At 38.9% G+C, this 13,874-nt stretch overlaps 1 protein-coding gene across 2 annotated transcripts in view; it reads left to right on the plus strand.

Moving 5' to 3' along the window:
* SHC4 (SHC adaptor protein 4) overlaps positions 1-13,445 on the plus strand; it is a 29,087-nt gene extending 15,642 nt beyond the window's left edge. For both annotated transcript variants that reach the window (XM_009089937.4, XM_050978638.1), the window contains 8 exons: positions 609-662; positions 3,006-3,057; positions 3,402-3,528; positions 5,544-5,724; positions 7,037-7,097; positions 8,490-8,666; positions 10,162-10,415; positions 11,112-13,445. In XM_009089937.4, coding sequence (XP_009088185.1) covers positions 609-662; positions 3,006-3,057; positions 3,402-3,528; positions 5,544-5,724; positions 7,037-7,097; positions 8,490-8,666; positions 10,162-10,415; positions 11,112-11,267 — 1,062 coding nt within the window. In that variant the 3' untranslated portion in view covers positions 11,268-13,445. The remainder of the gene's footprint in view (positions 1-608; positions 663-3,005; positions 3,058-3,401; positions 3,529-5,543; positions 5,725-7,036; positions 7,098-8,489; positions 8,667-10,161; positions 10,416-11,111) is intronic.
* The last annotated feature ends 429 nt before the right edge of the window (positions 13,446-13,874 follow it).

Consider the following 13,874-nt stretch of genomic DNA (forward strand, 5'->3'; position numbering starts at 1 on the left):
GGTGTGTTCCTGAGAGCCTGGGTTTGCCTGGAACTGGGCTGTGCTCCCTTCTTTCTTGGCAGGTATGACAAGGATCTTTGTCCTGCCCACCTAATTCATCCCTCAGCTGTTGGTATTGCTCCCTGGATGATCTCACTCTGGGCCAGCAGCAGGTGTTGCTCCAAGCTGGAGCAGGGGAACATCAGGGAGGCCATTTTGGCTCTCTGGTTCTGAGGAATGCTGCACTGAGCAGGTGCCATGCTGAGCATCAAGGAGCACTTAGGGGTTTGTCTGTAGTGCAGAGGTCTCCTGTCCACTGCACATCCTGGGAGGGGAGTAGGACACCAGGTTTCCCTTCCTTCCTTCTGGGTACAGTTAGAAGTTGGTGGTTGAATTAATTCTGAAAACCCTTAAAGGAAGATTACTCAGAGATCTAGACACTGGTAAACGTGAATGGGTAGTCTCAAAAATATTCCTATTTTTATCTCTTTCCTTCCTAAATGATACATGCATAAATTAATAAATGGGATTGTTATGAATTTACTTGCTTGTTCCATAAAGACATATGTTCTGATGTTTTCTACTGTGTAGCCCAAGAGCATATTTAATTAGTGTGTTATGCTTTTCAGATTATTGCCAACCATCACATGCAGTCCATCTCATTTGCTTCTGGAGGTGACCCAGTAAGTATTGATTTATAAAATATACTTCTGCAGGTATAATGAACTCATGTAATAATTGTTACCTGCAAATACTTTGCTTCATCCTTTCCTTCCACAAGCACCAACAGAGTACACTGCACTTTTGGATCATGAGCAGTAATACAAGAAAACTGGGGTACTGACATTGAAAAGGAAAGGTGGAATAGTGTCTCAGTGTATATTTAATAGATACATAGTTACTTTTCTGTTGCCCATCAGTGAGTGCCAGTCCATTCAAAAGCCCTTTGACTACGGCAATCTAAAAATAAGAATGTGAACATAGGAATTGATCAGTTCAGTTGTCCCTGTGATCCAATACCTGTCATAAAACCTGTCAGCACTGGCACCTCTAAATTTTTAGATTAATTTTGACTCAAGCCAACAGCTCCTATGAGACAGATGTGGCATAACCACCTTCTTCCTGCAGATAGGGCCGTTCTTCCTAGTGTCACTGCCATGTGGTCATGGATGTTTTCAAGTTTTTATTCTATTTCAGACTCTTTACTGTAATGATTGTAAGCAGGAAATGCATCTATCTGGGTTGGATAAGTAATTCCTTAGGACTTGTTTACCTTTTTTAGTGGTTTTTTATATTATTATCCTGTACTGGTCTTGCACAGTGACTTCAGATTTCAGAGGCTACACAGGGCTGGGTTTGGTCAGTGCTTAATGGCAGGGCCAGCAAGAGATGTGCGTGCACAGATGTGCTGCAGGAAATGGGCTTGGTGGAGCAGCTGCTGACACTTCTTACTGGGAGGATAATGTAAAATAGAGGTCTTGCTCATCAGTGGTAACTATAAATCTAGTGGTCCTTCACATAAGGGGCAATTTTGTTGTCTTGTTCAGGTAATTTTTTCAAAGTTCTGTTTACATTTAAAACAGGAGATAGCTTCCACAGGACCTGTCCTCCCACCTGCCCCACATTCAAGGTCTAAGTGAAGTTCAGTGTTGTTTTGGGCTGTGAAGGAGTAGCACCATTCTGCCTGATAATTAAGCCTATTCTGGCTTTATTTTAAAGCAAAATCATCCAGGCATCTACATAAACATTAAAAAGACACAAAAAATAGCAGGTGCTGCTCCAGTTACTTTAGTTTCTAGTCACTCCCTAGATCTGATTTATTTTAAAATATCTATCCTGAAATATTTATGAACTTTTAAGAAAAACTTGAAAGGAAAAGGAAGGAAATTGAGTTCACTAGACACATAAGAAATATTTAGCTTGATTTGCTTTAGTGATATTAACTTTAGAGATTTTAAAAAAAATATCTAGGACAAGTTCTGCTGGCCCTAAGACTTGCCTCTTGTGTCATTCATTGTGAATTATTAAATGATTGCTCTTGTGCATATTGCAAATGGGGCCTCGTTTCCTGCCAGCTGATTGCCTCTTCCCTCAAGAGAACCATGCCTTTAAGCTGTGAATTACATTTTCCCTGTCCCACCTTAAAGATCCAAAATAACAAAATGCATCTTTAATAATTAAAAGAATGTAATTCATTACCTCACCAATTTGACTATAACGCTGAATTATCAAACCACTCTGCTTTTGCGGTATCATTAGAAATGTTAATTTTTCTATTCCAGTTCCCTTTTCAATTTGATTAGAAAAAGAGGATTATTTCTGTGTTGGCTAGAAAGAGAATCAGAAACAGAAAACTGATTATACTGAGGTTGCCTGATCTCAGCAGCAGCTTTGAGATCCAGGGTAATTTAACCTGATTGTAGCCAGACTAAAATTGGGCAGGAGCAATTAAGATCAGATACCCATTTCATTCTGCATAATTTTAAAGTTTATCTTTTCTCTAAGATGCTTCAAAACTCAGTCTTATTGCTCTAAATTAGAAACACTGCAAATTTTGTCCTTTGCAGTATGCTAGCACTATTTTATTTTCCAGTGATTCTGGTAAGGATTGTTCCAGCCAAAAGCTGTGAGCAGCAGTCACACAGCCCTGAGGTATTACATGGGAAAGGCTGTGACCTCCGTGGGAACAGTGGAAGGAACAGCACTGTCTGCTGATGAGGCACCAGTTGTGTTTCTACTCCTGTTGCAGAGCTGGAATTGAATACACAGTATCCAAAGAATGACAAATGGTCTAGTCCATTTTTTAGAAGAAAAATAGTATGGGACAATTACTGTGCTGATAGCCACCAGTGTGTCATTGATATTTTCTTTGACTCACTTTGCTAGTACCTCTGGTTGTTTTTCCCTCAGAGAAGTGTGCATTTTAAAGCTAAAAATGTACCTGTCTATATGCAATTGCTGTGCTGTGGTGGTAGGGGTGTTCATAATTACAATGTTCAAGACATTTGTTGTCTTCTTTCCTGTAGGATACAACAGACTACGTGGCATATGTAGCAAAAGACCCTGTTAATCAGAGAGGTATTGAAACAAGTTTCCAATTGTTATATGTGTTTATATGATTACTTTATTTATACATAACAAGGAATTGTTTGAGTTTTAAAATAAGGAAGCTACTGAACTCAGCTCAATACTCTGTACAATTTTTGGCTTTGCTGTATGTATAGGGGTAATAGTATGCAGGCTGTGGCTTTAAATGTCATGTTCTTTGTGCAATGAAGTGGGAATCTGCAGGTCAGACTAAAGCTGTACTAGCTGCTGGCTCCACGAAGGGGTAGGAGCCTTGCTATAAGCAATGTAGCTTGAGTCTTTACTTTCTGGTGTAAACTGCCTTTACGTAATTAAAGTAAGGTGTCTCTTTTCAGCATGCCACATCCTGGAATGTCCCAATGGGATGGCACAGGAGGTGATCAACACCATAGGGCAGGCTTTTGAGCTCCGGTTCAGACAGTACCTGAAGAACCCATCTAGTCTGGTTACATCTAATGAAAGGTCAGCACATTCTCAGTCACTTAACTGGAAGTTTCCTTCTCTTTAGTACGTTTCAGGAAAACAATACACTACAAAGAGTGATCCATAAGTAAGATGCTTTGAATATGCTTTCTGGACATAGGATAATTCAAGAGTATGCCTGTACGTGCAGCGTATAAGATACCAAAATTAGCTTATGCCAGTGAACTCCATTGATTTTTGTGACATTTGTACAGGTGCAGAACACAGAATTGAGCTGTATTGTTCCTTAGATAAAGCAGCTTTATTTTAAGTCAAGCAAGTTGAACAAATGTTCAAATTACTCTGCCCAAGTAAGTTCAGCTCTATAAATAGCAGATACACACACACAGAGACTGAGCTCAGTCCTGACCTGTGCCAAGTTTAAGCTTGCTGCAGCTGTGGAAAGTGTGTGGTGGGGAAAAAAAGCCATTTAAATTCACCTTTCTGCTATTCTGCTCACGTCCTGGCAGCAGCCTCAGTTTTCACCTGGCATGACTTACATCAGCCTCATGAACTGAAATAAACACAGCCACCACCTCGCATGTTAAAGTGTGAAGCCCTGTCCTCTGCACATTGCCTGAAATACAGGGCCTAGATTAGTTTCTGGACCACAATTCCCCATTTCAATTACCCTTCTTCCATTGCACTGGGGACACAATTCTTGCTCTAATTTGGGGCTCTCCTCACAGATTAGCCATGCCTATTTTTCTCAGGCTTCTTTTTACTGTAATACCAAATTTGATTGTCCGCTCCTTCCCATGAGTAGGTAAAGCTGAGGCACTGCTTACCTGCACCCTGAGCAGGCAGTGTCAGTGGAACAGGGCCTAATGCATCACAGCAGAGCTGGTTTTATTGCACATATGCAACTCCAGTTTATATTTATTTCAATGTATATGGTGGTTCTTGCCATTCCAGACTGCTCAAACTGGTCTGTTTTTCCTGGGGAAAATAACCAGAGGAAAAGCCGTTTATTCCTAAGAAATCCTGCTAGGTTATGTCACAAGCAGCATAGGAGCAGGGAGAAATGGAAGAGGGTAATTAGATTTCCTCCTTGAGCATAACCCACAGCCAGCCTCCAAGAATGGTCCTCAGGCAGAGGAGTCGGATATTGCTGTGTGAATGAGTCACTCCCTTCCAAACTACTATGAATCACATAATCAAATACTTGCACTGCATATCACATAATCAACTACTTGAACTTTATCTCTTTCCTGCTCATGGCCTTTTATCCAATTATACTCTTGTTAATCAGAGAAGTAAGATTTGAGATGAGTTTTTTTATTCTGGGACCGGAGACAGTACAGGAAGCACCTAGTTGTTTTGCAGTGTATCAGCTGTACATTTAAACTATCATCATTCTGGTTTAGCTCAAAAAAAACATTGTGTGCTCTCCTTCATGTCATTCAGTGCTCCCTTCAAGCTGAGCCAGAATATTGATTGTGCTTATTAAAATCAGGGTAAATGCCTATAAGAACAGCTACATTTCTTTTTTTTTTTTTTTTTTTTTTTTTTTTTTTGGTAGTAATATTTGATTTTCTAAGACAGTTACAGGCTTGTCTGAGTAAATGCCACGAGGTTTTAATTTTTCTCTTGAAGTCTGGCTGCCTGCCAGCAATCTCTAGATTTACAGAGTTCAGTGAAGAAGCCATTAGTTTTATAGTCTGCATTTTGGATACCCTAATGAAGAATGCATTGGAATTCTTAAAATTTCAGTGGATTCCTCTTACCTTTTTTTTGACTTGAAAATATACCTGATCTGCCTGATGCTAATGAAATGACTGTACCTCCCTCTACCCCAACCTGTCATGACTATTTTTAATTCAGGAAGAAGTAACTGGAAAAATAAACAGCTCTGAAAGTTCCGGCCCAAAGCCCTTTACAGCCTCCATATGGCGGATCTGTGTATTGAGTGTTGTGCAGACACTGGGGATGTTTGCCTACACTAGAAAGCAATTGATTACATCAGAAGCTTCATTTCCCTCCCTTCCCCCCCCCATATTTTATATTTTTTTCAGTGAGGCAGCAAATGCTAATGGATCAGCTGGGAATTCACAGGAGAGGGAGGATCATCATGAATATTACAATGAAATTCCAGGGAAAGAGCCTCCCACCGGTGGAGTGTTAGACATGCGAATGAAAGTGCAGACAGACCCAAGGGCTAAGTGTCCTGTCCAGTGCAAAAAGCACTATTGCTCAGTAAGTACAGAATCTGCTGGGATAAATACTCACTGCCTATTATGGGAATGAATAATAAAATGTTTCTGTGGTGTTAAAGCATGGCATTAACATCAGAACCAGGTCCTGATTATCCTGGGAAAAGTTTTTTTTAGGTTAGATTTAATGATGCTTAGTACATAATTGAATCCCAAAGCACTTTCTGAATATTAACTGGTTTGTCCTTAGAGTACTTTCAGGAGACCAAGTAATATTCCCTTGTTCACTCATTAGCTCTGAGAAGAAAATAGATACCAATTTAAATGGCTTGTTGGAGAGAACATCTGCAAAATCTGGGACCTCCTGGCTCCCTATTCTGTGATCTAATAAATATTTCATCCTGTCCATTATGCTCTACAACTTATACATACAACATTGACTGATTGCAATAAATATACAATATTCATTACTCTTGGATTGTTTCAAGAAGCTCTGTTAAATCAGCAAAAGATCTGTGGCTCTTGTCTGGCATAGTGGGAAATAAAAACCAATCAGGGAGTAAAACAAGCCAAGTTCAGATGGCTGCACAGATTTCAGAGTCTGCTGTGTGAGGCCTTGGGAGCACCAGCTATTCCCCACACAGGAAAGAAGGCACCACCACTTTGCTCAGAGGGAGCACACTCAGATGTGCTTGCTGGAATCCAGTTGGTTCTGTCTAAAAGCTTGCTGCTCCCAGGTGTTATTTGTGTTTGGTAGCAACTGCTCCCGGGCTGCTGTGTGTTTCAGTGCTACTTCAGCATCTATTTTTTGTTGACGTGAACCATACTCTGCATATCAGGTCCCCACCTCCCCAACAGTTCTCTAATTCTAAAAATGTTTTACTATACCTGGAGTTTGCACCTGATGCTTACCAGTACTGTTGCAAGGAGTTACACTGCATGTAAATGCAAATGCCTTTTTCCAATGAGGGTGTTACTTTTTGGTTTTCCTTTCTCTTTCAGTGCTGCTCAGACAATTTAGTAACCATTTCACTTTCAAACCATGATACCTGTAGTTGATTTTGTGATGAGAGACACTTATTAGAAAATCTGAGCTTTCTTACCTAGGAGTTATACTGTATATATACTAAACATTAGATACATAACTGGGCAGTTATGAGACTCACATTGGAGTCCAGATGTGACATCTAAAGAAAGAAGAGTATCAGTGTGAAATATTATTTGGGATGGGAATTTTTTGTGAAGAACATGTTTAATTACCTGTATATCTATTAACTAATGCATGGATGTTTTGAAGTTACCTGAGGTTTTCTAGGGGACTACTTTATGTGACTGATTTTAAAATTTTTCCACAGACAGGCAGCTCAACCTTCATCAATATATATGAAAATTGTCCAGAAGAAAACAAAACTGTGGGTATGTACTCTCTTTTCCTTCTCATGCATATGCAGAATTAACCAGGGCAGGCTGCCTGCAAGAGCTGTCCCTTGGCTTTCAATACAATGGTGAAAAGTGTCTACTTAGTGGGTCATTTTTAGTTCCCTAGATAGAGAGCAGACAAAAAAAGCCTTACAGCTTTTCTAAAGGCCACTAATCTATCTTCATGTCTGCTGGCAGACTTACTCATTTTACTTCTCATGATACTGTACAGTAGCTCTTTGTTTTTTTTATTCTCTTTCATACTCTGTTGTTCCTTTGTTGTTCCCTTTCTTCATACAGTTTGAAAAAGGAAAATACTTCATTACTTATCAGTCTCTGAATATATCCCCTTCTCCTACAAATGCTCAATGAGATCCCGAGTATCAGCATTGGTTTTTTCCAACAGAGCCTGGCCCCTTGGTTCCAGCCTCTCTGGTTTCTCAGTGTGACTGTGCCCTTCCCCTACCTTAGACAGCTTTGTGCCCAGGATCAATTTGCCTTTAGCAAAGTCTGCTGCTCTCAGGGACCCCAGCAGATCATCAGCCTCCATCCCCTTCTGAGCTTCCTTTGCCACAGTTATGCCCTGAGCACATTTCCTCAGCTCCTCTCTTTCACTGCGCAATGAGGTCCTTTCTGAATTCCCACCTGCACAGCTCTGAAGTGATCCATTACACTGTCTGTAGGGGATACTTCAGTTTCTTGTGTTATTTCCAATTCAAGGAAAGGAGAATCAAATGGTTTCTACAAAGAGAGGGAGAACAAATAAAAGAATGAATGAATAGATCTATGAATAAAACATTTATTGAAGAGCAAAAATATGCCTGCTATTTGGCTAGCTGAAGTGCTATTATTTTCATACCCTGCAGGGGATGTTCTGTTAGCCTGTTCCTAGGCTTGGATCCTAACCTGACAGATGTGGTTTGGGCTCTCCAGGCAGAGCCTCAAAGCATCAAACTCCTCCATCTCTCCCTTCTCCACCAGAATAGCAAGAGAGAGAATTGCTCAGCTTCCTACAAGCTCTTTTTGTGGTGCAGAGGGGAAGGAAAGGGTTTTGCAACAAATAACATGTATGGTTTGTGTTTCCGTAGAAGCATATATATTAATTTCTTTCCAGTCTGTGGGGAGTTCACTGCTGACATTGATTGAAGCAGAACGGGACCAGTGCAGAACATTTCTGAAAACTTCATTCTAATTACTTTTGGACCTGGTGCCTTCTAGACATCAGGAAAAATAAGTTCATTTGCCTTTTTATTTTGCTTCTGAATTACTTTAGTGGGCCTCTAAAGAAGAACATCATTTCTATTTCAGCTTTTACAGTTACTTAAAGCTGAGTAAAAAAAAAAAAAAAGAAAAAGAAGGAAATCTGTGCATACTATATACTAATTGCAGGTAATTGCGATGAGAGGTCACAGAAGACAATAAAAGAGGCAACCTCATTGAAACCTGCCTACAAAGCAGATCTCTTTGATGATCCATGTTACATCAACACCCAGTCCCTGCATTCAGCATGTGCAGCCCGATGTCCAGCACCAGCACAGATCCCTGGGAGCCCTCTGCGCCAGGCCAGTAGGTTCTCATTGTGATGCCATACCTGTCTAAGCACTGGAAGGAGGGGGGGCTTCACATTTCTCTGCATGCAGAAAGATTTGGCTTTCCCATAAGAAATATAGAAAAGATGGGGGAAAGAAATTTATCCTGGTTGTTCTTTTTCCATTTTAGATTCAAGAGAAAAGGGATTAAAGAGCAGAAATAGTGATGGTAAAAAAGCAGTATAACCTTTAATCTTCTGTAGCTCATTGATGACAATGAATGGAGTGCCATAGGTATTAAAAAGCAAGTCTTTAGGATGATAGGAGCTTGGAACTGCACATTGCCTCAAGGAAAAGGCTTCTCCTGTATGTTAAAGGTCTGAACCACTCTAAGGTGGAAATGACCTCAGATGCCTTTGCTTCACAGGCAGTAGCATGCAATGTTAAAGTGGGATTATTGTGACTGTCTTTTCTTCCATAACAGTTCTTCCATAAGTGACCATTCAGTCTCATCCAATAATTTCTAAATCAAACTGTTTGATCTTGGTATCAACTAAATATATGTCCTTATAATATATAAAGGACAATATATAAACTTGATTTATGGACTCAAAGTGGTGGATATCCATTAAATGATTATAAAGTTGCTACTGATTGTCCTCATTATTGAACATACTTTATTAGCTTTGCCTTTTATGGTTTCCCACTGAGTGTTTTCTCTGTCAGAGTTGGCTCCACACAAGAAAGTGGAAAAAGGACTGGACAATAAAGGAAACCCCATAAAGAAATCTGTGACCATTGAGATATTTCCAACATGGGACTGCATCATGCTCTAAAAGGAACTGCCTATATCCTGAGGAGCCTTAGATTGCACAATTCCACTGAAGAAGTGGTATCCTCATATTTTCCTTAGAAGAATCCTGCCTGTGAATCATTTGCAGTCTGACTGGCTATATCCCAAACCACCCAGTTTTTCTAGTACATTTGGTAATTGTTCGTTTTTAACAGCAAATGCATCATGCTGTAATCCTTCCCTTCTGGCTACATTGGCTGTGTTGTCTTACATTCCTGCACATAGCTGGAGCCACTCAACATGACTCTCCCAATGATCTGTAACAATCACTTCAGAGCTTGTTAAGGAAGAAAGAAAAACAAGATCTTAAGGGAAAAAAAATAATGTTAAAAAGCCAACAAAAATCTTGTTTTTACAGGGAAAATTTGACTTTTTCATACAAAGAAATATAACCCCAAACCAGTACAGCATCAGAAAAATTCCTCTTTCTAATCCCTGTTGCCTAGCGACCAAAGGCTTTCCCATCTAAGGTAGGGGAAGAGGTGGTGTGATAATTTTGCTTAATGCACTGGAGGGTCATGAGCATTCATGTGTGCATATTCTTACAGTCTGTAAAGTTGGTTTGCTTCAAGACTGAATTGTTTGAATTTTTAAAGGCTATTAAAGATATTGGCTTGCATCCTTTTAGGATGAAGTTTTAGGTGAAGTGTCCAATACATTACCTTTCATTTAATTTTAGAGTTACCGGAACCTGTTCAGCAGAGTGCCACAAGCAACACAGCTGGTCTCTGTGCTCTGCCACAAATAAAGCAACAGCTAAAGAATGAAGATTGTTACCATGGCAAATTGAACAGGAAAGCAGCAGAGAGCCTCTTAGTCAATGACGGGGATTTTCTGGTACGAGAAAGCACAACGTCACCTGGTCAGTATGTCCTCAGTGGACTTCAGGGAGGGCAGGCAAAGCATCTACTCTTGGTGGATCCTGAGGGCAAGGTATGAATATTTCATATAATGAAATTTCAGTGCTGCTCAGATATTTCAATCAAAATGCATGGGTGCATTCCATGAAGTGGAAATAATTTGATTCCATCCAGGCTAATTCAAACATAGCCAGTGGCTGAAGTAGGTTTGAAAGTTCAAAAACTTAAAAGCACTGAAGTACCATGGAAGTAGCAGTGAGGAATTTAAATACTGTTAGTCCAGGTGCTGATAATTAGTGTATACACTTAACACATCCTGCAAACCGTTACTGCTAAAAAAAATATAATCCTATCCTTAATTATGAATTTCTGGATACAAAAAATTTTTTCTGTCACTTCAATTCTACTTTCTTCTGCTCAGAAGAGCAGTCTTAAATGACATTTCTGAGGAGAGAGTAAATCAAGGAAGTAATCCTCAATGGGATTTAGGGGAAAATATCTCTCTTCTGTGGAGGAAAAAAAAGGTTATTTCATTTTCCTGCGCATAATCAGCTGAGTCTGACATACAATCTTTTTACTTTATCACTACTTTTCTTGTGAGCTAATGGTGGGCCAAAGGATAGATCTGAATTGCTGTCTACAGCCTAATGATCCTGCTCAAGTGAGTTCAGTGGCTTAAGTGCCTTTTGATTTTAATGTGTTAGCCTTATGTCCAACTGGTTATAAGCACAGTCTAACCTTAAATATATTCTTTTGCTTCTTCCTCTAGGTGAGAACCAAAGATCGTATATTTGATAGTGTGGGTCATCTTATTCAGTACCACATGGAAAATAATTTGCCAATCATCTCTTCTGGAAGTGAAGTGAGCTTGAAACAGCCTGTAAGGAAAGAGAGTAATATGGGACATACACAGTATCACAAATAACCCCTTGGATCTCACACATCCCAAGACAATTCATACCTGAACTTTCTATTATGAAGACAAGTCAAAAAAGTATAGACTGCACTTTCTGCTGCTGTTCCAGAAGAAGCCCTTTTGTGTGTGTATGTATGAATATATGTATATGTGTATATCTATGTAGATCTATAGAGATCAACAAGCATAGTTATATAGATACATATAATCTTAATCTTAACAAAAGTACACCTTCAGAGTGTGAGGTTCATTTGTGAGAAGGTATTTTAGACATGCACAAATGTCACTTTCAAGATCATACTGAATCAGTAACTATTTAAAAGCACAATTAAAACTCTACATACAAAAGCTCACTTGAAAGAACTGCTGGAACATTAGTATGTGCCTTTTAGCATAGAATTATTGAAACCAATATTATTTATACTGGATTAATTTTGGGTGGTTAAACAAACATGTCTATGCTTTTAACTATTTGCCAAAAACAAGTATGATTTGAATATTACTAAAATGTCATCTTCTTTCGATAGACACTAACAATTTCATTTTGCTTGTAACAGCACTTTACTAGCAAGTAATGTTTGAAATGAATGGCATTCACATACAGAAGGGTTGTCCAGTTTCTTAATAATTTTTTGTCACTGTCTGACTACTCAAAGATTTGAGATTACAAACATTTACAAAGTTGAAATTAATATATGTAATATAATTTTGGAATAGAACTTGTTAAGAGACAAGCATGCTAGATCTTAATATTTTTGTCTTGCATATGATTTTACTATTATTATCACTTAATACTGGAAACATCTTTTTAAAGGTAGGCTAAATATATTTTCATTGACTACATAGTTGTTTACAAACTAGAAAAGCTGAACAAAACTAATGATACATTTTGGGAGAAAACTATTTAAAGGATGTTTGAACTTTGCATGTGTCCTTAGTCAGTGTTCTTTCCAAAACAAGACAGTTTCCCCCTCTTCACATAGAGTCCATTTGTTCCTAAACACAGAAAAAATCTTTTAAAAGAAATCTATTAATTGTTTTGCCACAATAAATACTCTAAACATGAACAATCCTATATTCAGAGTGAACAGTGATTTATTTGGCTTCCTGTTGAAGAAACAGTGATTTAATAAGTGGCTGAAGAAAGGCAGGGGAGATTTGGGAAATGAACTGGTAGTCCAGGTGATGGCCTGAGGAAAATGGTGTGTTTAAGACAAGCAATATTCTCTGGCATGAACAGACACAATTCTCTCTGTCTCCCAGCCCACCGGCTCAGTTCCTAAGGCAGACAATTGTTGTGGAGTCCAGCAGTTGCTGGAAATCTTGACCATAAAAAATACATTGTTTGTTTGCCAGTGTTCGTGGTAAATGGAACACTGTAATATGAGCTCTTTCCTCCAGAAAACAAGAGGAGAGGTCCTATAAAATTATGGAAGACAAGCTTCCTTGGAGGGGAAAATATAATGTAAAGAGCCACACTTAGAGCCTACGAGAAAACATCATAGAAAACATGTCTTTATTTTTATCCTCAGCTAGTAGCCATAAAAATACATTTAATTCTTTGATAATAATATGATTAAACTACTCAATTACATATACTGAAGCAGTAAGAAGGTTTAAAACATTAGTAGTTGATTTCCTTGCTAATAGTTTGGCATTTTTGATACCCTGAGCCTTCAGGGCTAGCAGCCCATTGTGCCCTTTCTATCCTATGCAAGGTGCTCACCTGTGAAGGCCTCCAGCAAGAGTTCATGCTGGAGCTTTGTACCACAGCATGTCAAACTTCAGAATGTGCTTGATATGACTGTGGAGCAAGTAATGAAGCAAACCCAGGTAGTTCTGTGGCATGTCAAGTAGAGAGAAAGATCTGTTTTGATTTTTGCATCAAAGCTGAGTTTTATGACAGGTCATAGAGTGAAAATGTGCAGAACTCCACCTCTATTTTTAGTACAAATCAGAGTTACTCAGGATTTAAATAAGAGCATTTGGAGCTGTGATAGTATGAGATAAAAGTTTCTTGACTTTGCCAGTCAAGATGCTGACTCAGGGGCTTTTTTTACTTCATCCGTTTTCACTTAACCAGTGAATAAGGACAGCCAGAGCCAGTGTGTGATGTATATCACAAGACAATGCAGCGTCTCTCTCTTTGAATATCACCAATGTAAAATGTTTAAAAGACCTGGATCTTTGTTCTGATGCTCCTGCATATTTTTTATGTGTCTGAAGCAGAACTGTGAAGTAAAAAGGAAGGAAAGGAAGATAATTGGGTGCTAGAGCAATAAAGAAAGTATATCAAAATCTTTTGATGTGGGAGAAAGCTGGTAATCCAACTAATTACAGACAAAAATCAAACACAATGCATCCATGCATTTTCCTAGAACAAACTACATTCATTCTCAGTTTTTGGTTTCTAGCATTTCCATGCCTTCATTTAAGCTACTAATGCTGCTCTGTGGCCCAGCTGTCTCGTGTAAAATACACTGTCAGCTCCTCTGTGGAAGTCTTAGAAATAATCATGGTAAGAAGAAAAATAGTTGTCTGAATTTTGGAAAGTTTCCAAAATATTGTTCTTGAGAAACTCAATATGAATTGTCAGACACATTTGAACCCTTTTTG

The sequence above is a fragment of the Serinus canaria genome, chromosome 10 (assembly GCF_022539315.1).
Source record: "Serinus canaria isolate serCan28SL12 chromosome 10, serCan2020, whole genome shotgun sequence".
NCBI lineage: Eukaryota > Metazoa > Chordata > Aves > Passeriformes > Fringillidae > Serinus > Serinus canaria.